The sequence below is a fragment of the Culex quinquefasciatus genome, chromosome 3 (assembly GCF_015732765.1).
Source record: "Culex quinquefasciatus strain JHB chromosome 3, VPISU_Cqui_1.0_pri_paternal, whole genome shotgun sequence".
NCBI lineage: Eukaryota > Metazoa > Arthropoda > Insecta > Diptera > Culicidae > Culex > Culex quinquefasciatus.
In genome coordinates, this window is record NC_051863.1 from 186,403,359 (window position 1) to 186,429,085 (window position 25,727).

The 25,727-nt window shown below is 34.1% G+C and overlaps 1 protein-coding gene across 4 annotated transcripts in view; it reads left to right on the plus strand.

The window, feature by feature from the left end:
- Nucleotides 1-2,502: 2,502 nt before the first annotated feature.
- The window catches only part of LOC6048059 (nuclear hormone receptor FTZ-F1), a 271,909-nt gene continuing 248,684 nt past the window's right edge, over nt 2,503-25,727 (plus strand). Inside the window, exons 1-2 of one of the 4 annotated variants that reach the window (XM_038263049.1) lie at nt 2,503-2,813; nt 6,593-8,430. In XM_038263049.1, coding sequence (XP_038118977.1) covers nt 7,818-8,430 — 613 coding nt within the window. In that variant the 5' untranslated portion in view covers nt 2,503-2,813; nt 6,593-7,817. The remainder of the gene's footprint in view (nt 2,814-6,592; nt 8,431-25,727) is intronic. The other 3 variants (XM_038263046.1, XM_038263047.1, XM_038263048.1) reach the window with 3 other exon arrangements.

The window sequence follows — 25,727 nt, forward strand, 5'->3', positions numbered from 1 at the left end:
AAAAATATATCTCAAAATCTGCAACATTGGATTTGCTGCAGAAAATGTCATATTTTATAACATTTTTTGCAGCAAGCCCGTAGATCATTTTTGCCCGCGTGTAAAAATTTCAGCGATCTGCAGTTCTCACCAACACATATAAAGCGGGGACGGGCCCGAGCAACACTCCAAAGAGAAGCATATGTTGGTGCTCTTTCACTCACTTTCCATCAAGCGTCCATGGCGCGGTGGTAGCGTGTCGGATCAATAACCAAGAAGTTGGTGGTTCAATCCTCGTTCTGCTAAGTGTTTTTTTGTGAAATACAACCAAAAAGTCGTCGGTAATGTCGATAATTGTCGGTAACGGGCAAAAATGTCATACTCCTATATCGCAAAAAATGCATGAGGACAGATTTCATGCAGATTCTGATATACTTTCATGCCGCCATGCATCACAATCATGCGACTGCCAGTTGGGTGTATAAAATGCAATATAAATCGATAATTTTATAAACAAAACTAGTTTTAACAAATTTCAGGCGAAATTCTGACTTTTTAACAATTTTACCTAAAATTTGTATGTTTTTTTAAAAAGCTTATAAACTTAGTTAACTAAATATAAAAATTGATTTTAAACTTCAAACGTACAAATAAAGTTTGAACATCTTAAATATGATTTTAACAAGAAAAACTATGACTATCAAAATCACCCCGAAATTTAAACTAAGACTTTTTAACGTAACTATTTTTCTAAACACTATTGAAAAAACTTTTTTTTCCAATTAGTTCAAGGACTTTGTGTGGCCTACCCCAGTACATGTTTTTAAAATAATAATCTTGAGAAAAATCTTACCTGTTGGAAAATATTTCGAAAACAAATTGAAATCCTATCAAAGTCACCCCGGTTTACGGTACATATGTTTATACACCCAAAGGAAAAATATATCTCAAAATCTGCAACATTGGATTTGCTGCAGAAAATGTCATATTTTATAACATTTTTTGCAGCAAGCCCGTAGATCATTTTTGCCCGCGTGTAAAAATTTCAGCGATCTGCAGTTCTCACCAACACATATAAAGCGGGGACGGGCCCGAGCAACACTCCAAAGAGAAGCATATGTTGGTGCTCTTTCACTCACTTTCCATCAAGCGTCCATGGCGCGGTGGTAGCGTGTCGGATCAATAACCAAGAAGTTGGTGGTTCAATCCTCGTTCTGCTAAGTGTTTTTTTTTTTGTGAAATACAACCAAAAAGTCGTCGGTAATGTCGATAATTGTCGGTAGCGGGCAAAAATGTCATACTCCTATATCGCAAAAAATGCATGAGGACAGATTTCATGCAGATTCTGATATACTTTCATGCCGCCATGCATCACAATCATGCGACTGCCAGTTGGGTGAACCTTTTAAAGAAAAACTCTAGATTTCATAAAACAAATTGTTAAGTACTTTTCGATGGCAAATTTGATTTAAAAAAAATGTTTTTTTTTTTGCGAGGTATTCGATATTTTAACAAAAACATTATTTTTTTCCATAAATGTATATTTCATTCCAGATTTTGCATCATTACAAACTATGGCTTAGGCGAGGTCTTTTTTTGGACCCCAAACATAAAACGTTTTTTAGGAATTTATCTGTTTGTGAAATAAAGTTTAATAAAAAATTCGGATGTTTTCCGTGCACCTTTATTTTCCGAAAAGTCTTAGTCATAACCTACAAATCGTTCAGAAATCTTTTCTCAAGATACAGAATTTCATAAATCTACATAACCATTTTATATGACCCCAAAATTGTATAGGGACTTATATTGAAAAGTAATGACGCAATTTCATTTTTTACAATGAGAGTGACATGAACTTAAAAAAATATTTGCAATGGCCTTAATTAAAAAAAGAAGAAGGACTTAATTTCACCGAAATTTCCAAAACCATGTGTTTTTTTAACAGTTCATATAAACATAGGTAATTCAATAGGTTATAGGACTTTTTTTTTTTTTAATCAAAACCATTGCACTTTTTTCATTTCTGAAAATATTTATGGCCACCGTTATATCTTAATCCAATGGTCGTCTGCTCAAATCTCGATGGCGAGGGCCGCAACACAATCTTCTGTCAAAGAATGCTATGATTTAGTGGTTATATTTCAAAATATTACGTAGAACGTCAAATGGGAAAAGTTCTACCATATACTCCCCTTACCCTAATGTCTTTGATACTAATACTTTCTAAGAAATTGGATGCTCTACTGGCACACATCCAGAGGTGTTCTGCTCCGAGAATTTCTTCACTCCATAATAAACACACACATCCCCAAACCGCGCCTAACCTGTATAATAGGGATAGTCACCACCATCAGAACGGGAAGAACATTCTCTCTCCCTTCCCACCCCAACCCAACCCTACCCCACTCTGTTCCATTTCGCGCATCGTTGGCCGTGAATATATCGCAAAATCATGAGTTGGTGTTGGTGCGGCGGCTGATTCGCGACGGCGGCCAAAAAGAATCACAAAGTTCTCTCCTCCTGTTTAGTAATAGAGTTTGCATCCACGCGCGCGGCTCGATTTTTTTGTCTCTCCCAAAGAAAGTGAGAATGTTTACATCGTCGTCGTCGTCGCTGCCTACTATGCGTTGACTTTGACTTGGTGCGCTAGTGCAAGTCTGTAAGGTGTACACACAGAACTTCAAAAGTGCAAGTCCACGTGAAAAAGCGTCCGCGAAGAACCGCGGAAGAATCGGTTGAAGGTTGCTCGATTATGAATTCAATGTCAGCAGAGAAGCTCTGTTGATGTAACGACGACGTGTGAGTGTGTGTGTGTTCGTGTACCTTTTTTCGGGGTTTGTGTTTTTGTTTTGCGATCGTGGTGGAAACCATGCCGCCCCAATCGTGTGTTTAGGCGGCGAGCATGTGTGAGAGCGAAGACGGCCGCCCGATGCGACTGAGTCAGAGTTCTAAGCCGCAGCCGCCCGGTCGGTGGAAGTCTTTCGGCGTCGTCGTTCGTTCATGAACTTGTGTGCTGCTGCTGCGAGGGGAGTCCTTGATGGTCTTGGTGGAGCTGCCGCCCCCTCCCCACTCTCGTGGTGGTGTTTGCAAACCTTGTCCGATGGCAGGCATGACTTGGGGAGTGATTCTCTGGAGAAGCGGAAAAATGAAGTTTTTTTTAGACATTTTCAGAACCTATGATCTACAGAACACAATTTTAAATGATTTGCGTTCTATTTGAAATATATGCTTGTGGATTTGTATTTTGGACATCTGGAAATTCATTTCATATATATTTTTATAATTTTTTTTTCTATTTGTTATAAATGAGCCATGGTGATTTTGGTAGTCGAAATGCGACAATTAAGCTAACAAGCTTGCGAAGTCACCACAAATCTGATCAAAAAGAGTTTTTTTCTGATTGATGATAAATTCTCGCTAGCTTTTTCAAAAGGTCCTATGAACAAAGCAAGTCCATGGCACACTGGTTGTTTCGAAAAAGTAGTCTAGAATTACTTTTTTTTTTTGAATCACCAAAATTTTAACCACTTGAAATACTCGTTAATAAGGCCGTTAGAAGTATTTTTCAAAGTTTATGTTGAAATAAGGGGCACAAATAATTATTTTTTTTGGAAACTTGAAATTTTTAAAAGAAATAGCAGTTAATTGCAAACTATATTAAAAAAACATTTATAATCCAGACTCGATTACCCAAAGGCCTCGGACAAATTTCAGTTCAGATAATGGAATCGCGAAAAATATATTTTTTTCGCTGCCTTATTTTTAATTGTCGAGCTTTAGTGGACCATTCCCCAGAGCCACATTCCCCAAAATGAATTATTTCCCAGAAACGTGTTTCGATGATGTTTTACATAAGAAACGTAAATTATAACGTCTGCTTTCTTTTTTTAAGACTTTAATATTTTAATATAAGTTAGAGATTTGAAGGTAAGTAATTCTCTACCAACTCACACGAAATCGGGAAAAGTTGCCCCGACCCCTCTTCGATTTGCGTGAAACTTTGTGCTAAGTTGTCCCTGATTACGAATCCGAGATCCGTTTTTTTGATATTTCGTGACGGAGGGCCGGTACGACCCCTTTCGTTTTTGAGCATGCGAAATAAGAGGTGTTTTCAATAATTTGCAGCATGAAACGGTGATGAGATAGAAATTTGGTGTCAAAGGGACTTTTATGTAAAATAAGACGCCCGATTTGATAGCGTACTCAGAATTCTGAAAAAAAACTTTTTTTCATAGACATGTCATTTTATGGCATTTAATGTGCTTTTCGAATCTACATTGACCCAGAAGGGTCATTTTTTTCATCCAGAAAAAAAAAATCATTTTAAAATTTCGTGTTTTTTCTAACTTTGCAGGGTTATTTATAGAGTGTAATAATGTTCTACAAAGTTGTAGAACAGACAATTACAAAAAATATTAATATAATTACATAAGGGGTTTGCTTATAAATAATACGAGTTATCGCGATTTTACAAAAAAAAAGTTCTGTGTCTGTCGCGGATGACGATGAACGGCCATGATCAACGACGACCAACTTTTTCAAAACTTTTTTTTTGTAAAATCGCGATAGCTCGTGATGTTTTTAAGCAAGCCCCTTAGGTATACATATCAAAAAAAAATTGTAATTGTATGCTATACAACTTTGTAGAACATTCTTACACTCTAAAAAATAACACTGCAAAGTTAGAAAAAAACACGAAAATTTAAAATAAAAAAAAATTGTTCGAAATGAAAAAAAACGACCCTTCTGGGTCAATGTAGATTCGAAAAGAACATTAAATTTTTCATAAAATGATATGTTTCAAAAATTTACAGTCAAGTAACGGAAAATGGGAGAGTTTTCAAAACTTTTTTAGTGTTTTTTTTTTTTGATGAAAAATACGTTTTTTCGGAATTCTGAGTACGCCATCAAACCGGGCGTCTAATTTTACATAAAAGTCCCTTTGACACCAAATTAATATATCATCACCGTTTCAGTTACCTAGATATTATGATTTAAAAAAGGATAAAATTTTAAAAGAATTGACGTTTTTATACAATATGCAAAACCCAGAATGATTTGAAGACACCAAAAAACAGAGTAAATCTTTATGAATTTAATTATTCCCATAAAAATATACCTTTTTAAAAATCAACAGCAGTACATGAAAGCATGAATTCTTCAGAAGTGTTGGATCATTCCAGCAAATGATTATTTTTTTTATTTTTTTCTTGATCGCAAAACATTTATGAAATTTTGAACCTTTTTTAAAATTGACCGAAAAAGTCAGAAAATTTCATGATTTGTTTTCTAGAATTTTAAGATATTTTGAGAGATTTTAAGCAGTATTGTATCTGAAATTATGCCTTTTGATTTTTGAAATAATTAACAATTTAATTTCACTTTTCTTCTTTAATTTCATTTGTATCTTTAAATAGATAAAAACCTGCTTCTCAATAATTTCCTGAACAACTCTTTACAAAAATTAATATTTTCCCATTTTTTTTAAATATATTTTTAGACATTGTGCCCAAATACGGACAAAATGGCGAAAAGTTAAACTGAAATGTCTAGATGATAGTATTTAAATTTAAATCTGTGTAAAATTTCAACATAAATTTTAAAGCGTTTTTGATCTTTATAAATCATGGATTTGTTTAATAAATGGTTTGGAATTATATAAAAACTAATTCATTTTTGTATGGATATGTTCTGATCTTTTTGAAATTCATTCCGTTTGAAACAAGCCTGGAAGAATAATGTTCATGTTTATCCATCCTTACTTGAAATAAATGTCTTGTAATTTGTCCACACAAAAATATCTACTGCAATGCCACTTAAAGGCCAAATTAAAACCTATTTAGTTATACATTTTACAATTAGGTAAATAATTTTACTAGAATTTTTCACCCTATGCAATGTTTTTTTTTAAATTTTGTATTGTTGAACAATTAGTTTTCTTAAATTATTTTTTTTATTTTACTTAAGGCCGTTGCAAACATTTTTTTAAGTCTAATCAACTGAGAACGATTTTAAATGCCTTTTTTTTCATTCTGCAAATATGATTTAGCATGTTTGGGCCTGTTTAAAAATGTTTTGAATTAAAAAAAAATAAAATTTTCGTCAGATTTTGATTTGAAAAATAAAGTGATCGTCAATACTTAGATATTTTGGAAATTAATGATGACAAAACAACTGGACAGGTGCATAATGTATTTTAAAACACTTTTTTCATTAAAATGTAGAAACCGTGGCTCGTAATAATAATTTTAATACTTTTTTGATTCTTTTTGCTGAAAATTTTGCGACGGAAAGAATGGCAGTGAAAATTGGGAGATGATATTTCTGAAGTTTGATATTTTTACAACCCTGGTTGCTAGATCACAAAATTGTTGCATCCATCGGAAAAGTCTAATTCATTTTTTTTTTTTCATTTTTCGTGTTATTTTAAAGATAGTGAGGAGTGTCAAAAAATAATCCTTTATAAATAGGCATTTTAAAAACATATTTTTGTAACTTTTGGATGCAATCCAAAATATCAAAATTTGCAAATTATCGTTTCTCAGAGAATCGCTCCCCCTTATCGCACGCCTGTATTAGTTTTCTGCTCCCTGTTCCATCCCGTTCTGTGCAGCAGCAGCAGTGAGTGAGAGTGAAACCAGTCAGAGCGGCGGCGGCAGAGTTGGGGAAGGAAAAAACGACGACAAACCACCAACACCAGGCCCCACAATTAAGAACTGTGTGTCGAGAGTGTGGCCTAAAGACCTATATTCGACGGTGGGTTCTGTTCTGTCAAGTTCGGTGTGATTATTCCCGAAATTATCGCGCGTTCAAGATTTCGATTTGTTTTCCTGCGTGCGTGATAGTGAAAGTGCAATCGGTGGAAGCGCGCTATAACTGTCAAAAGCTGCGCAAATTTCGCGTGTTTTTTTCTGGATTGCGACTTTGAAAAGTTCTTTTCGCTAAAAGCTAAGCAGGTTTCCGAATTAGAGGAAGGGGACAAACACGCACACAAACATTTACACATACGCGGAAGGGAGTTCGCGCGCGCGGTTGTGTAAGTGCGCAGTTGCGCGGCGCGTGTGTTTGTATTGTGCATTTTAGAGCCAGGCGGTGAAGAATGAAATTCGCGATTATTATTGCGAATTTGTAGAATCGCGCGCGGCGGCAGTCGGTCAGCTTTGTGTGTTGGTGTGCGTGCGTGCATGTGTGTACACGCGAAAACGGGGTTTGGATTTCGATTGGCGAATTTTGTGCGGAAAGGTTGTGCGGGATTGCGGGAGCGGACGGGGTATTGAAATAGTAGTTCCTGGTGTGGCCAAATTGGGTGATGGAGGCGCCACCCATTCTGCTAGTGTTTGTGTCCCCGGAATGAGGCCACAGCTGCTGCTGCTGCAAAATCTGACCCCGACCCCGACCTACCTACGGCGGTGCAGTTCCTTGGTGTTACACCAGGTCTGACCTTGAACTATATACTCTTTGGTGCAAGTTGTTGCATCTCCCGCACGACAATCCCGGGAAGAGAGTGCGTTTTCAGTGGTGATTCGGGAATCGTCTCCCGCCCTGTGAGTGTGAGTGTGCGTCGTACATAAATGTCTATGTATGTGGGTGGGTGACGACGACCAGGAAGTGTCCAACCCCGACACCCGAATGATGGTCCGGGTTCAGGTTGGTGAATCTGCAAGCGCCATTCAGTCCAGTGCTACCTGATGGAATCGGGCTAACGCGCGCGTCTACGTCTCGAAGAATCGTCCCTCAAGTACAAAGTTACAAAGTGTTCAAGTTCCAAACCCCCCTCGCGAAATCCCAAGAGTAGTAGGTTAAAAAAATACAAACCGGAAGAAGCTAAACCAGCCAAAATGCACGAAGAAGCGTCCTCAACTGCGGCCAGTTCCTCCACGGCACCGTCATCATCGTCGTCCTCGTCCAAGAACATCATCTACGGTTCCGCTCCCTTCCACGGCAATCTCCTAATCACCACCTCCCAACTTCCCGACCCCAACTCCTCGTCCCTGTACGAGCTGATCCACCAACCGGCCGCCCCCATGAACCACCATCACAACCTGCACCACCACAATCCCATGACCTCCAAGCTCGTCCTGTCCAACAACTCCCTCATCTCCACCACGACCGCCCCGAACCCACTCGTCGAAGACGAGTTCAACGTCGTGGCCAGTTCCGCCGACCTGCACGAACTGGCGGCCGCCGCCAATCTGGACGACTCCACCAGCGATGCGGTGGCGGCCGCGGCCGCCCTCATCGACCTGCATCCGTCGTCGTCGTCCTCGTCGGCGGCGGTGATTCCGGAGCTGGCCACGGCCACCAGCAGCTCGGGCAGTGGGTGCAGTTCGCTGGAGGAAGCGGTCGGACCGCTCGAACCTATTGAGATCAAGATTCCGGGTTCGGGGGTGGCGGCGGCTGCAGCGACCTCCGCCGACGATGGGTCCTCGTATGCGGAAGGGTCGTCCGATGGTGAGTACAGATTTTGCGAAATAGTTTAAACATTGTTGCGCTGTTGCTGAGTTTAGTTCCGAAATGTGACCTAATTTTAACAGGTGGTGATGATTGCTGTTGTTGTTGTAATTCTTCAAGGAGAGATTTGGAGCTGGTAATGTGACCTGATTTTTGATGACCGGGATTACTAATGTCAGGTAGACATAAGAGAGATTTAGGTTAAGTTTGTGTAGTGACTAAGTTTGATAAAATAAAGTTTAATACAACATATCTTATAATGTATATAAGCAATGTTTAATAACATCGAAATCTGCTAAATTATGTAGATGTTCTAAAAAATAATGATCTGAAGGTGCTGGCCTCTACCAAATCAAGTGTTGAATGACCTAGATTTATTTATCAGCAAAAGAGAGAAAAAAAATCCTACAAAATGAACACGAAACAGTTAAAGTTCAAATGATTCGGTTTGTTTCAACATCATATAATTTCAAAAGAAATTAAATCATTTTTAACTAGCAGGGTATCCATACATAAAGTATTCTTATGCGAACGTCGAAAAAAAATATATGGACAATATTTACATTTCGAACCAAAAAAAAATCTCAAAAATTTCTGGTACTCAATTGTCTTACTCAATGAAAATATTCTGTGTTCAAACTGTTGATTAGTTTCATATTTATTCAACGATGGTGGCATGATGGGATATATCAAAATGTCATTCTTGAACTATTAGCTTATACCGGTATATGTGAAACGCGGATATTTTTTCTGATATTCGGGAGAATTTCAGAACAGGGTGCCAACTCCAGTCGGGATATCGGGAAGTCGGGAATTGGTCAATATTTTTTTTTAATTAGTGTTTTTTTTTGTCAAAAAGTCCGGAGTCCCGAGCAAACTTGCTTTAAAAATAATTTGTAACTCTGAAAATGCTATTTTGGACATAAAATTCCTGAAAAATGTTTGATGAAGGAATTCAAGCATTATTTGAAAAAAATAATAATAATATTTAATAATTTTCCTTATTTTTAATAAATACGTTTGGAAATCAAAATCCCTTTCAATTATTATCATTTTTTAAGTTTTACTGGACAAAAAGTGTCAACTTTTAAGCTAAAGGGTATTGCGAACGTTTTGTTTTTTGCAAAGTTTTCATGAGTTCAATGGAAAAATCCTTTGTAAAATGCTTTATACACTCGTAGAGTTGATACGCAAACATTAGTTTAAAAAAAATGAAAGATTAGACAAAAACTAATTTTTTAGTGAATAAATAACTTTTTGCATCGAAAATTCTTTAAAATTCAACATATTTTTGAATTAACTAAAACATGCTTAAAATTATTCTAAACGCAGGGGAGTGCAGTTTGAATTTATTTCAGTTAATTTAACTTAAATTTCAATTAAAATTTTGATCTTTCTTTAAAAAATTTTTTATTTTTTAGAAACTTTAAAAAATTAACCCGATTTATGATTAAAAAATGTGTGTTTTTTTAAGTATTAAAAATTTACAAAAAAAAAATGCTTCCAAAATTATTTTTGGATGATAATAAAATTTTGAATCAAGAACTAGTTGAATATTTGATAAAACTGTACCGTTATCGAGTTTAAGCCATCTTTAGTTTGATATTTCAGCAAAATAGTCTTTTTTATTTATTATAATATAGTGTCCATTCTCGTCCATTTCTGAAAATAAATATTTAAAAACTGAAAAAAAAACAATTTTTATTGATAGACATTGTTGATCCAACCTTTGGTTGCAATTAATAAAAATTAAGAAAGAATAGTTTTTGTAAGTGCTTCCCATACGTGCGTAAATTTTCAACGATAATCCAATTTCTAATGTTGAATCGTGTGAATTTTTTTCAACCCATAAACAAATTTTTTTTTTATGTCACAACCTGATTTTTAAAAAGTCCTATTTCAAATTATTTAGCACTTTTGAAATGCAAGTCGTGTTTTTTTTTAATTTGAATTTTTTTGTTTTACAGGGTGTAGAAAACTTTAGAAGAGCTTCAAATATTTTGTGGCCTCTAATTTCAATAAAAATGCATAATAAATCATTTACTCTTTTTCCGAAACAGTTATCAATCGATTGTACAAACTTTTTAAATGAAAATTTCAATATTTTTTTTGCTCCTTGATTTTTGAGGCAATTTTGAACAAGACAACAGGGAGACAACAAATAAAATTTGAAGTGGCCTATTTCAAGTTCAACGATTATGACTAGCTTAAAGTTATTGTTCTCGTTCATGTTGTCACATTGCTTATTTATTTGAAAAATGATCCCAACTTGAGTTGGGCAACATTTTTTTTTATTTTCATTGAAAAAACTAAACTTCCAAATGATACCAAACTTTTTTCGCTTAAAGTGTCTAAAAAATTTTAGTTGAAAATATGGTAAGGCTTGTTCAAACTTTATTTGAAGTTTCTGTCCCTCGGGTCTGGTCAAGGTCGAGGTTTACAAGCCTTATTTTTTCCCAAATTTTTACTTTTTTTCACTGATCTGTGGCTCAAAAATTCAAAATTTGTAAAAGAGTTGGAAAGTTTTTAATGGATTGAAAAAGAATAACTAAACGAATTAATTTTAATGGATTTTACAAGCTTTTTTTTTAAGGAAATTCAGCCCCGCATTTTTGACGGAACTTTGGGGCAAAATCTAGAAATTTTTTTTGCGATGGTCTAAAATTTTTTAAATTGTAAAAAATACAATATCAATTGAAGATATTTTCTATTATTCGTTATAAATATATTTGTAGGGTTTGCCTTTTTTAAACAAATGGAATGAACTGAAATATAGCATACATTGTTTTAAACTGGGTTTTCTATTGAATAAAACAATAAGACATTAAAATACTGATATTTTGATTGATCAAAATTAGTTTTTAAATTGAATTCACTCCAGACTCGTTATCCGATAGCCTCGGAAAAATTTTACTTCGGATAATCAAATCTCGGAATAATCGAACCACGAAAACATTTTTTTTTGGTTGTCTTGTTTTTGATTGTTAAGCTTGAATATGTCCGCAAACATACTCAAAAGTGATATAAATCCAAGATGGCGGCCAAAATGGCGTGGCTCAAATACTGAAAAATGTATTTCAAATCAACAGCTCAATATCGACTAAAATGGCGTCCCGGGCAAACGGTAATAACAAAATTCATTCCATTTCAATAACAAATATTGTTAAAATAACAGAAAACATCATGGGAACAACATTTTTTTATGAAAGAATACCAACAACTGTTATTGGGATGATCTGATTAGTTGTTATAATAACAATAAAAATTACAAAGATTTTTTCGAAGAATATTTAAAATTGTTATTAGTCTGTTATTACAATAACAATCCAATAACAGAAAAATCAAAACGATGAATAACAAATTTTGTTATCAATAACATAATAAGGTTTTGGCCTAGTATTTTCAAATATCAAAATAGGTTATTCCAAGTTATTTCCGTCTGCTAGGGGTATTTTTTTTCTTCTTAACTTCTGCTCGGGGTAGCAGAGTCCGGTTCGGTTTTACGGTCAAAATTAGAAAAATAAAAAGCGATTTATTTTTTGTTCATGTTCGATTATCTGAAACGGATAGTCGAAACTTTGGATAATCGAGGCTTTGGATAATCGGGTGAAGACTGTATAAGAATCTACAAATTCAATTTTTACGATTATTACAAAATTTATTACAAAATTCTGTTTGAGCATATTTTTGCTTGAATTTGTAGATATTTAAAAATACTTTGAAAAAATAACAAATTTAGTCATGATTTATGTTTGTTTTTTCTAAGCAATATACATTTTAATGTTCCTAAGCTTTTTTACATCTCCTTTTTTAACAAAGTGAACTTGAAGAAAAGTTTTTATTTATGTTTTTTTTAAATAATAACAAAAATTTGTTCAAAGAATAACTTAAAATATTATTATTCAGTTACTGCAATAACAATCTAATAACAAAAAATCATAGCGACGAATAACATAACTTGTTATGAATAACATAAAATGTTATACATCAGGTATTGAAAGATATCATAAAATGTTATTACAAATTTATTTTCGTCTGCTCGGGTGTTCTGTAATTTTCTTATTTTGTTTTTTTTTTTTCATTTTTTTATATTATTAATGGAATATTGATATTTCATTTGCAGTTTTGAATTTGCAATCATTATTTGGGTAAGAAATGCCTTTTATTTCAGGTTCTAGAAAAGTCAAAAAATGTCAAAAATTCAAAAATGGGATTTGAGTGGTCACCTTGAATGCTACTACATATATTATAAGGTGAATCATTAGCTGTTTAATGTTTTGCTATTTTTCGTAGACGGGCAATGTAGGCAATAGCTTTGTGAAATCAATCAAATTTGATGGTACAAAAAAATGTAATGTTACTCAAATGTTGTTTTTGTTCTTTATTCAAATCAAATAGCTTGACAAATTTGCTTGATGTAGATCATAGTTTGAATTATTTACAAATTACAAAGATTGAAACCACTTGGGTGGCAATTTCCCTCGGTTCATACCGTGGCATGTTATTCCATCAGCACTCTAAAAATACCCCCAATCAATATTATTACACGATAGCAACATTCCAAAGGAGCCGCCGTTGGAAAAAAAGCCCGGTTGAACCAAGCTCCAACCCAAAAAAAAACCCTTTTCCAATCGATATGCCGTCCAATCCGCCCAGCAAATCACTCTCAAATTGAAGAAAAGAAAAAAAAGTGAAGGGAGAAAAAATGGTCAAGTGACACACAATTGCGTCCAAATTTCCAATGCCCTAAGGGGAAGGGAGAAAGGACGGCCTCCAAATCAATACTTCCGTACTGCTGTAAAAAAAACAACAACAACGCCTAAAAAAAAGAAGAGGAATCATGTAAGCGTGTGTTGGTGTAAGAGTGTCCCATTGACACTGCCCCCGAAACCCTAACCTCGATTCGGCCAGGAGCACGCGCCACAGGACCAGCTGAACTTGACACGAAATGGTCTATGCGAAGCTTGACCCTCTTTTCCAGCCCGACACGACAGTGTTGTTTGTGTTTGATTTTGGGAGAGAGTAGTTGTGAGAAACCTCTAACGGAGTGACACTAACACAATTGAGTTGGGAAATTACACTGGAAATTTGTGAAAATCCTAAGAATTTTCAGCAAAATATTTACCTTTTGTAAACAAAATTTGACAAAGTTGCATGCAATTTGAGAAACTTGCATGCAATATTGAATACGATTCAATTGATTTGTTGTAATTTTACAAGCTTTAAAAACGATAATTTCCTCCCAAAAACAGTGTAATTCTTGGCTTGTGTGCGTTCCAGAAGAAAAACTCACACACTTTTTCCACGTGTGCTTTTCCCTCGTTTCAATGTATCCGTGTCGCATACTTCACACAAAATTCCCAAAGGGGAGGATTTGAAAAAAGTCACATTGTGGGGCTTCCACCGCATTCCTGCCGTTTGTTACTAACCGTGGTGTTGCTTCACGAAAGTAGGTCAACCTCCACCTCCCCCCTTTTCCACCCTCCAACCCACGTGGCACCCTGACCTATCCTGAAGAGTTTGGTTGGTAGAATTGCGTTGGCGTTACTCGGAGAGCTGTGTGTTTACCGATTTCAGAGGCTCATTCCACGATGGAAATGTGGGTTTTTCCCCGGAAAAGTCACTGTGGTAGTATGCAAATGTGGTTACTGGAGAGATTTGTGACTGTATTTAGATGATTTAGTTATTCGAAGAAATCCAACTTATTGATTAACTTCGTTTGTCTACTTTAAATTTAAAAAAAAACTGGCAACCCTGTCAAATGTTTTGAACACTCAAGTGAAAATGTAATCAGGCAACACTGTAGTGCGATATAAAGACTTGAGTAATTTTGGTAAAGATCGAATTCAGAAAATATTTGTAACAATTTTGAAAGACTGGCAATCCTGCCAAATATTTTGAGAACTTATGTAAAAAATAGTTTTTCTGCAAAATTTAAGAAATTTCGTTCGAAAAAAATGACAAATTTGCCGCCATCTGGTTCCATTCACCAACTCAAAAATTCTCGTAAAATATCGTTCCAACCAAAACACCCCATGAACTTGTCCCCCTTTCGAATCGCTGCTGCAGAACAGACCCCCTCTTGACCTTAACCAACATGTTCCGCAAAGGACGAGGACGGTCGTCGTCGGGGGGGACACATTATTGTAACCGACCTGGTAACCTGGAAATGCGCATGCTCGTCGGCCAACATACCAATACATTGCAGCAGCAGGGTTATTACATTGAGGGAATCGTACGACAATGTAAAACTCGTCCTAACATGCCAGGTTGAGGTATACACGTGGCCTGGTTTCGACGAGCCGTCGCCGGCTGGGACGGCTCAGAGTCCTGCGGAGACTCTGGAATGGAAGTACGAGTACGTACGATGGGGTTGATTTGGAAGTATTTGTGATAAATGGTGTCGCTGTGTTGGTTGGAAGCCTTTTTTGTATGGTTCATGTACAGAAGAGGTCCTTTTTTGCTGGAGGGGGTTGTAAATGGAGTGGAACTAATGTGTGAATGGTATCTACTTAAGAGATATTCCGCATTTTGAGAAAAAAAACTCGTAGTTTCTTTTTTTTAAGAGTTCAAACAAAAGAAAAACGTAAATTTGACATTTTTAGCCAGTTTTTTGTCACTGTAAAAGCTAGCTAAAAAGTCAGTTGATTTTTTGCTATCTTCAAGCTGAAAAAATGCTGTCATTCTTGAAAGCCATTAATTTCTACATTTTTTCGGCAATTGCAAAAGTCTAAAAAGTAAAGAAATGTCCAAAAAGTTTGCAAAGTCTCCAAAATCCAAAAAGTCTAAAAAGTTTAAAAAGTCTAAATTCTCTAAAAACTCTAAGAACTCTAAAAAACTCTAAAAAGTATTAAAAGTCTAAAAAGTCTAAAAATTCTGAAGAGTTTAAAAAATCAAAAAAATCTAAAGAGTCTGAGCAGTCTCAAAAATCTGAAAATTCTGAAGAGTTTAAAAAGTCAAAAATATCTAAAGAGTCTAAGAATTCTAAAAAGTCTAAAAAGTCAAAAAAGTCTAAAAAGTCAAAAAAGTCTAAAAAGTCTAAAAAGTCTAAAAAGTCTAAAAAGTCTAAAAAGTCTAAAAAGTCTAAAAAGTCTAAAAAGTCTAAATTCTCTAAAAACTCTAAGAACTCTAAAAAACTCTAAAAAGTATTAAAAGTAAAGAAATGTCCAAAAAGTTTGCAAAGTCTCCAAAATCCAAAAAGTCTAAAAAGTTTAAAAAGTCTAAATTCTCTAAAAACTCTAAGAACTCTAAAAAACTCTAAAAAGTATTAAAAGTCTAAAAAGTCTAAAAATTCTGAAGAGTTTAAAAAATCAAAAAAATCTAAAGAGTCTGAGCAGTCTAAAAAGTCTAAAAAGTCTAAAAAGTCTAAAAAGTCTAAAAAGTCTAAAAAGTCTAAAAAGTCTAAAAAGTCTAAAAAGTCTAAAAAGTCTAAAAAGTCTAAAAAGTCTAAAAAGTCTAAAAAGTCTAAAAAGTCAAAAAAGTCTAAAAAGTGTAAAAAGTCAAAAAAATCTAAAAAGTCTAAAAAGTATAAAAAGTCTAAAAAGTCTAAAAAGTCTAAAAAGTCTAAAAAGTCTAAAAAGTCTAAAAAGTCTAAAAAGTCTAAAAAGTCTAAAAAGTCTAAAAAGTCTAAAAAGTCTAAAAAGTCTAAAAAGTCTAAAAAGTCTAAAAAGTCTAAAAAGTCTAAAAAGTCTAAAAAGTCTAAAAAGTCTAAAAAGTCTAAAAAGTCTAAAAAGTCTAAAAAGTCTAAAAAGTCTAAAAAGTCTAAAAAGTCTAAAAAGTCTTAAAAGTCTAAAAAGTCTAAAAAGCCTAAAAAGTCTAAAAAGTCTAAAAAAGTCTAAAAAGTCTAAAAAGTCCAAAAAGTCCAAAAAGTCTAAAAAGTCTAAAAATTTTAAAAAATCTGAAAAGTATAAAAAGTTCAAAAAGTCTAAAAACTCTAAAAATTCAAAAAGCTCTAAAAAGTCAAAAAAATTGAAAAGTCTAAAAAGTCTCAAATGTCTAAAAAGTCTAAAAAGTCTCAAATGTCTAAAAAGTCTAAAAAGTCTAAAAAGTCTAAAAAGTCTAAAAAGTCTAAAAAGTCTAAAAAGTCTAAAAAGTCTAAAAAGTCTAAAAAGTATAAAAAGTCTAAAAAGCCTAAAAAGTCTAAAAAGTCTAAAAAAGTCTAAAAAGTCTAAAAAGTCCAAAAAGTCCAAAAAGTCTAAAAAGTCTAAAAATTTTAAAAAATCTGAAAAGTATAAAAAGTTCAAAAAGTCTAAAAACTCTAAAAATTCAAAAAGCTCTAAAAAGTCAAAAAAATTGAAAAGTCTAAAAAGTCTCAAATGTCTAAAAAGTCTAAAAAGTCTCAAATGTCTAAAAAGTCTAAAAAGTCTAAAAAGTCTAAAAAGTCTAAAAAGTCTAAAAAGTCTAAAAAGTCTAAAAAGTCTAAAAAGTCTAAAAAGTCTAAAAAGTCTAAAAAGTCTAAAAAGTCTAAAAAGTCTAAAAAGTCTAAAAAGCCTAAAAAGTCTAAAAAGTCTAAAAAAGTCTAAAAAGTCTAAAAAGTCCAAAAAGTCCAAAAAGTCTAAAAAGTCTAAAAATTTTAAAAAATCTGAAAAGTATAAAAAGTTCAAAAAGTCTAAAAACTCTAAAAATTCAAAAAGCTCTAAAAAGTCAAAAAAATTGAAAAGTCTAAAAAGTCTCAAATGTCTAAAAAGTCTAAAAAGTCTCAAATGTCTAAAAAGTCTAAAAAGTCTAAAAAGTCTAAAAAGTCTAAAAAGTCTAAAAAGTCTAAAAAGTCTAAAAAGTCTAAAAAGTCTAAAAAGTCTAAAAAGTATAAAAAGTCTAAAAAGCCTAAAAAGTCTAAAAAGTCTAAAAAAGTCTAAAAAGTCTAAAAAGTCCAAAAAGTCTAAAAAGTCTAAAAAGTCTTAATAGCATAGCATAGCATAGCATTGGTGTCTACCCGTAGCTGCTACTGCGTTATTGACCGGGACCCCCAGAAATTGCTCCGTGGACCACAGATGAAAAGTAGGAACCAATCATCACCCCTTCACAATTTAAAAAAGTCTAAAAAGTCTAAGAAGTCTTAATAGTCTAAAAAGTCTAAAAAAATTACAAAATCTGAAAAGTCTAAAAAGTCGAAAAAGAGTGAAAAAGACAAAATTCCAAAAAGTCTTAATAGCATAAAAAAACCAAAAAAAGATAAAAAAAAGTCATAAACAAAATATCTAAAATTTCAAAACAGTCAAAAAAAGTAACAAAAAAAATCAAAATCAAAAAGTTAAAGAAGTTAACAATGTCACAAAATTAAAAAAAATCGAATAGACAAAAAGGTAAAGAGGCAACAAAAAGATCAAAAAGTAAAAAAACTTCAAAAAAACTTACAAAAGCCTATGTAATGCAAAAATATAAATGTTAAAAAAATCAAAAAAGTCAAAAAGAAAAAAAAGCAATGAAAGCCTTAAACGTCAAAAAGTCAAAAATGTTAAAAAAAGACTGGTTTTCTGCCATTTTTTATGTTTTGATTTTTTTGGACATTCTAGAAATTTTGTGACATTTTTACTGTTTTTGTAATAATTTTTCTTATTTGCATTTTTTTTCCTTTTTCTGCTTTTTTTTTTTGTGAAAAAAAGTCTAAAAACTTCTAGAAAAATAAAATCAAACCCAAAAAACAAAAAATTAAAATGTCAAAAACAGTAGAAAAACTCTAAAAAATCCAAATAACAAATATGATAAAAATGAAAAAAAAAACGTCTGAAATTGTAAATAAAGGCTAAAGGCAAAATAGCAAAAAAAAAAAAAGGTAAAAAGGCCAATAAACAGAAAATGTTGAAAAACCTATAAAAAATCAAAAAAGCAGAATAAAATTAAAAAAGTAAAAGAATGTCATAAAAGTTAAAAAAAAGTTGAAAAACTCAAAAAAGTCAAAACGTCAAATGACAAAATAATCAAAATTGTCAAAATTGTAAAAATTGTGAAAATTGTAAAAATTGTAAAAATTGTAAAAATTGTAAAAATTGTAATAATTGTAAAAATTGTAAAAATTGTAAAAATTGTAAAAATTGTAAAAATTGTAAAAATTGTAAAAAATGTCAAAATTGTCAAAATTGACAAAATTGACAAAATTGACAAAATTGACAAAATTGACAAAATGGACAAAATTCACCTATGCTTATGCTTATGCTTATGCTAAAATTGACAAAATGGACAAAATTGTCAAAATTGTCAAAATTTACAAAATTGAAAAAAGGGACAAAATGGACAAAATTATCAAAATTGACAAAATTGACAAAATTGACAAAATTGACAAAATTGACAAAATTGACAAAATTGACAAAATTGACAAAATTGACAAAATTGACAAAATTGACAAAATTGACAAAATTGACAAAATTGACAAAATTGACAAAATTGACAAAATTGACAAAATTGACAAAATTGACAAAATTGACAAAATGGACAAAATGGACAAAATTGTCAAAATTGTCAAAATTTACAAATTTGAAAAAAGGGACAAAATTGACAAAATCGACAAAATTGACAAAATTGACAAAATTGACAAAATTGACAAAATTGACAAAATTGACAAAATTGACAAAATTGACAAAATTGACAAAATTGACAAAATTGACAAAATTGACAAAATTGACAAAATTGACAAAATTGACAAAATTGACAAAATTGACAAAATTGACAAAATTGACAAAATTGACAAAATTGACAAAATTGACAAAATTGACAAAATTGACAAAATTGACAAAATTGACAAAATTGACAAAATTGACAAAATTGACAAAATTGACAAAATTGACAAAATTGACAAAATTGATAAAATTGACAAAATTGATAAAATTGACAAAATTGACAAAATTGACCTAAATGACCAAAATGACCAACATGACCAAAATGACCAAATTGACCAAAATGACCTTAATGACCTAAATGAATAAAAAAAAAAAACGGAATCGACGTAACACCTTATAATGTGGCCCTCTTAAACCTTGCGGTTTCGTCAACGGATCCACAGGTGTGTATCGTTCTTTTTGCGACAAGACTCCGCCTCCCGGGTCTCCTAAGTGTGAAGGTATGGGCACGGGGAGAGGGCACCGAATACCTATATTTACACTTAGAATTTTTTGCGTCCGCCCCGGGATTCGAACCGGCGACCTCTGGATTGTGAGTCCAGTGCGCGGTCCGATTGATCCACACAGGCAGACATAAATGAATAAAATGACTAAAATGACTAAAATGACTAAAATGACCCAAATGACTTAAATGACCTAAATGACCAAAATGATCAAATTGACCAAAATGACCAAAATGAACAAAATGACAAAAATGACCAAAATGAACAAAATGACCAAAATGACCAAAATGACCAAAATGACCAAAATTACCAAAATTACCAAAATTACCAAAACGCCAAAATGCCAAAATGCCAAAATGACCAAAAATGACCAAAAATGACCAAAATGACCAAAATGACCAAAATGACCAAAATGACCAAAATGACCAAAATGACCAAAATGACCAAAATGACCTAAATGACCAAAATGACCTAAATGACCAAAATGACCAAAATGATCAAAATGAACAAAATGAACAAAATGAATAAAATGACCAAAATGACCAAAATGACCAAAATGACCAAAATGACCAAAATGACCAAAATGACCAAAATGACCTAAATGACCAAAATGACCAAAATGACCAAAATGACCAACATGACCAAAATTACCAAAATGACCAAAATGACCAAAATGACCTAAATGACCAAAATTACCAAAATGACCAAAATTACCAAAATGAAAAAAATAATAAGGTCCAGAAATCCTAAATCACAGCAATTTTCCCCAGTAATTACAACTCCTTTCCCCCAGATCCATTTCAAAACCCCATTCCAAACATCCCGCCCGACGACGCCAACGTCGACCAAGTCCCAGTTGTGTGTGTCCCCTGGTGCATGTGATTGCCATTTTCCGCAAATTTATTTCATTTTGCTGTGCAACTTCCTGCTCCGTTAAAGCTCCGCCCCTAGGACACACAACTTTTGTGCAGCAGCGCCACCGGAACTGGCGGTGGCAGGTTGACCTAGGACCAGTTGCAAGCGTTGGAGCTTTTCGGCTTTTTGGCACGGACTTGACCCAGTTGGAAGGGGCTGACTCCGGTCTGGTATGTGTGCTGTGCGGGGTCTGCCCGGTGTTTTGGCCCTGTTTCCGTAGAAGGGGGAAGTTTCCGGAGCAAGCTGATTGGAGCATGCTGTGCAGGTTGCGTGAATGTAGGGGGATCTGGTTTATGTGCGGCAGCTTCTCTTTTGAATTACCTTGCAGGATAAATTGAAACATTATTTTTTGGAAGTGTAATTTAACAAGGTTGAACACAATTTAACTTTTCTCAAAATAAGAGATTACTCACTCACCAACCAAAACAACAAATCGTAAGTGCTTCCGTAAACAAAACTCGACGGCTATGAATGACACCCCACCATCAAAACAAGTGCCGCAGCATGTCTAACAAACGGTACAAACTCTATGAATCAACGCCAACACCATCATCAACAAATCTCTTCGCTCGAAGAACATAGAACATAAACAAAACATAAAAAAGCTAGAACCGGTCAAGCCGAGCAAACCGAGAAGAAAAAGAGTTGAAACTAAGAATGACTCTTGCTTCCTGATTGGCGTCTTCTCCCCGTCTTCAGGAAGAACGAGGAATTCCCTGCTTTGAGGAATCAACGCAAAGGTTTAACACAGTTTCATGCTCGGGAACCGGTTTGGCACTCGGTATTCAAATTTTGTTTTGCTCCCAGGTTCTGCGCCTAGCCTGTTCTAGTGGTCTTCTTCTTTTTTCTCCTTTCGTATGGTCTAGAATAGTCCGGATCATGAGATTTACGTTAATTTTACAATGTCTGAACATCGCGTTCCGTTTTGAGGTGGTGAAGGAAGCTGTGTAGCAAAACAGAGAGATCCGAAAAAGGGGGATTTGAAACTAGTCATAGTTTTTAATTGAAGCGAGTTGGAAGCGGTTTTTGGATTCCTTAAAGGAAGCAACGCTGAATTGTATCCTTTAGAAGTGCTTTAGATGGTCAAGCGTTGAACAAGTTTCAATTTGGGAAGAATCTTAAAAGTTATTCTGTTATTGGTCAAGTGAATCGAAGTGAAAACTTTGAACCATATATCTCAAAGTAATTCAAAGAATCAATACAAAACTTTTTCCAATAAAAGCAAAAAACTTACTTCGAATCCCTTCAAAGTCAGACAGACGAATCGGTGAGAGGAATCAATTAGCACCATTCGGTCCATCAGCAAAAAACACCACAATTGCACCAATTAAACCACGTGGAATATCCGTTCACGCCTGGGCACCAAACTGGGTCAGCCGATTCCGAACCTTGCTGGAGGAATCATTCTCGTACAGTGCTGGAAGAATTAGTTGGGACAGTAAACTATTCGAAGATTTGAAGATTTCTGAGATAACAATATCGTAAAAACATTTACAAAGATATCCCAACAACTTCAAACAGCACTGTATTTTCCCTTCAAAATTCCCTTCCAAAACAGAACATGCTCCACTCCATCGTCCTCAACCGTAACCGCACACAAAAAAACAACCTGAAAAGTCATAAAACACAAAAATTGAATTGTTCCAAACCGCGTCCATGGTGGTGCAAAAATTACAAATTCTGCCCCGACAAAACTTTCTCCAATTTCGTCGTGGTACCACGAGTCCGGGTAGACTCTTCTGGGAAATGTGGATTTCTGCCGTGGCCAGGAGGTAGGTATGCCTCGGCGCACAGAACATTGGGAGAAACTTTTTGATTTATTACGGTGTAGGTATGGGTTTCCGCGGAGACTCGGCGTCATGCAACGCTGGAGCTGATCCGCAGCACTGAAGGGGGAGCAGGCAGGCACCCGAGCAGACGGAAATAACTTGGGAATAACATTTTTTGATATTTGAAAATACTAGGCCAATAACATTTTACGTTATTTATAACAAGATTTGTTATTCGTCGTTATGATTTTTTTGTTATTGGAATGTTATTGTAATAACAGACTAATAACATTTTTAGTTTTTCTTCGAACAAATCTTTGTTATTAATTTTTGTTATTTTAACAACTAATCCGATCATCTGAATAACAGTTGGAGTTATTCTTCCATAACAAAAAATGTTATTCCAAAGTTGTTTTGGCTTTCAAACAATACCAGACCAATAACAAATTTTGTTATGATAACATAAACCGTTATTAAACCATTATGCAGAAATGGATTTTTCAGGAAGATTTCATAACACTTTTTGTTATTTTAACACAATTTGTTATTGAAATGGCATGAATTTTGTTATTACCGTCTGCCCGGGCAGAGAACACCAACGGAGCAGATCGAGGGACTTGGTGTGGTTTGTGAAGGGTTATGAAGATCTAGTATGAGTTTTAATGGTTGAATATTGGCTGCTTAATATTTGTAGATACATTTGTTAATTGTAATTAAAAACATTAATTATGACGATTTTTAATGATTCCCCGAAGACCGCATGAAATGTTATGTTGGGTTTCCTCAGTAAAAATAAAGTTGTAATAATTGATGCAGAGAATTCCAGAATATGCAATAAAGGAACTTAAATATAATATTGGTCCTAAGTTTGAAAACAGTGAAAAATTGGTGTCCCTGATTAAACTTTAGTTTTTATAAGAAATGGTATCCGAGAAGTTGAACTCAGTATTGAGCACTGGTATCAATCCGTGAGTTTGAATTTCTCGTTTACTTTTTCAAAAGGTTCAATCAATGATTAAAATCCTTATGGTATCAACATTGATTCTGTAATCCTTAAACATTTATCAGTAGTGAGTTAGTATTATAAGAATACAGCTCGAAACATACAAAATATTTATTTTTAACAACAGACTTGGCCCAAGATCAAAGCGATTAAAGGTAAACCAAATGTTTTCCCGATTTTCAAGATTCAGTATGGATTGACGATTGAAATTATAATATCTATGATTTGGTGCAGTGTTGCTAAACCGGTGAGGAATGCCCCCCCTAGAGCAATTTGACTATTTTTGGGGAGGAGTGAGGATGCAATAGATATCCAATGCCTTTGATTGAGCTAGCGATAAATAAATAAATTAATATCTGCAACTTTTTTGATACTATCAAATTTGGAAACACAGTACTCAAAATGCTTTTTTTCAGATATGGTCCTATTTCCAACAATAGCTTATTTTATTTATTCATATTCTGTTTTCTTCAAATATTTAAAGAGAGATGAATTTTAAACAAAAAAATCAAATCAAAATCAAACCATCCACATTGACGACCCCCGGGTCTTTTGTGGTCTCTATTGCAAGTTTCTGCTCGAACCTAGGAGTCCGAAGGCTTGAATGGGGAGAACACCCCAACCTCTTTTTACTCCAAGGAACCTTCCACCCCAGTGTTTGAACTGACGACCTTTGGATTGTGAGTCCAACCGCCGCCAGCGATTCCACCGGAGTAGGCTTGGTTTGGTGTGTTGTTTGTACTTATGGCATGGAGACGACTCCTACACCTGGAATGACTTAACGACCTAACAACCAAGGCCGGAACCGACGTTTTACTTCCTCATCCGATGGAAGGTTGGAGCAGATAGGAATCGAACCCAGAATCATCCGCTTACAAAGCGGACAGCGTAACCATTCGGCCACGCACTGCCACGAGGGAATTTTAAACAATTATCTTTAAATTAAAAGGATTATTGTTGTAATTTACCAAAAACTAACAGTTCTCACTTGGGTAATTCTCTACCAACTCACACGAAATCGGGAAAAGTTGCCCCGACCCCTTTTCGATTTGCGTGAAACTTTGTCCTTAGGGGTAACTTTTGTCCCTGATCACGAATCCGGGGTCCGTTTTTTGATATCTCGTGACGGAGGGGCGGTACGACCCCTTCCATTTTTGAACTTGCGAAAAAAGAGGTGTTTTTTAATAATTTGCAGCCTGAAACGGTGATGAGATAGAAATTTGGTGTCAAAGGAACTTTTATGTAAAATTAGACGCCCGATTTGACGGCGTACTCAGAATTCCGAAAAAAAGAATTTTTCATCGAAAAAAACACTGAAAAAGTTTTAAAAATTCTCTCATTTTCCGTTCCGGCTGTAAAAAATTTTGGAACATGTCATTTTATGGGAAATTTAATGTTATTTTCGAATCTATATTGACCCAAAAGGGACCCAAAACTTTTTTTCGTAAAATCGCGATAACTCGTGACGTTTATAAGCAAACACCTTATGTCTATATATCAAATTTTTTTTAATTGTCTGCTCTACAACTTTGTAGAACATTGTTACACTCTAAAAAATAACCCTGCAAAGTTAGAAAAAAACACGAAATTTTAAAATGAAAAATTTTGTTCTAAATGAAAAAATGCCCCTTCTGGGTCAATGTAGATCCAAAAATTACATTAAATTTCCCATAAAATGACATGTTCCAAAAAATTTTGCAGTCGAGTAACGGAAAATGGGAGAATTTTTAAAACTTTTTTAGTGTTTTTTTTTTTTTTGATGAAAAATTCGTTTTTTTCTGAATTCTGAGTACGCCGTCAAATCGGGCGTCTAATTTTACATAAAAGTCCCTTTGACACCAAATTTCTATCTCATCACCGTTTCAGGCTGCAAATTATTGAAAAACACCTCTTTTTTCGCATGTTCAAAAATGGAAGGGGTCGTACCGCCCCTCCGTCACGAGATATCAAAAAACGTACCTCGGATTCGTGATCAGGGACAAAAGTTACCTCTTAGGACAAAGTTTCACGCAAATCGAAGAGGGGTCGGGGCAACTGCTGTGTGAGTTGGCGGAGAATTACCCACCTTCGAAAGAAAGTTAAAAAATCTGGATTTTTTATGTTTTTGTAAGTTACGTTATTCTTTAGGTATTTTTTTTAAAATATTTTCTATATTATTTGATGTCATTTTAACAGTGAACCAAAACTAAAAAGGTCCTCGGATTTTTTAAAGTACTAGTGTTTGTGATTAAATTATAATTAGGAGAATGCCAAGGTCTTTCAAACCTGAACAGTTAGATTTTAGATTTATTTATTTTTTCAATTAGATCAGTTAGAAGTCAGGATTACCTAAAGAACAATTTTGTTGAATATTCTAATAATTTCATAAAACCATGAGTATACATGGTGGCCACCCAAGTCTGGAAATCGGGAAAATCGGGAAGAAGTCGAAAATTAAAGTTTTGTTTAAATTCATTACATTGCTATTTTTTGAAAAACAATTTGAAATAAATTTTGCAATATTTTTTTTGTATTTAATATTTTAAAATGTAAATTAATTAAGCAATTGCAAACC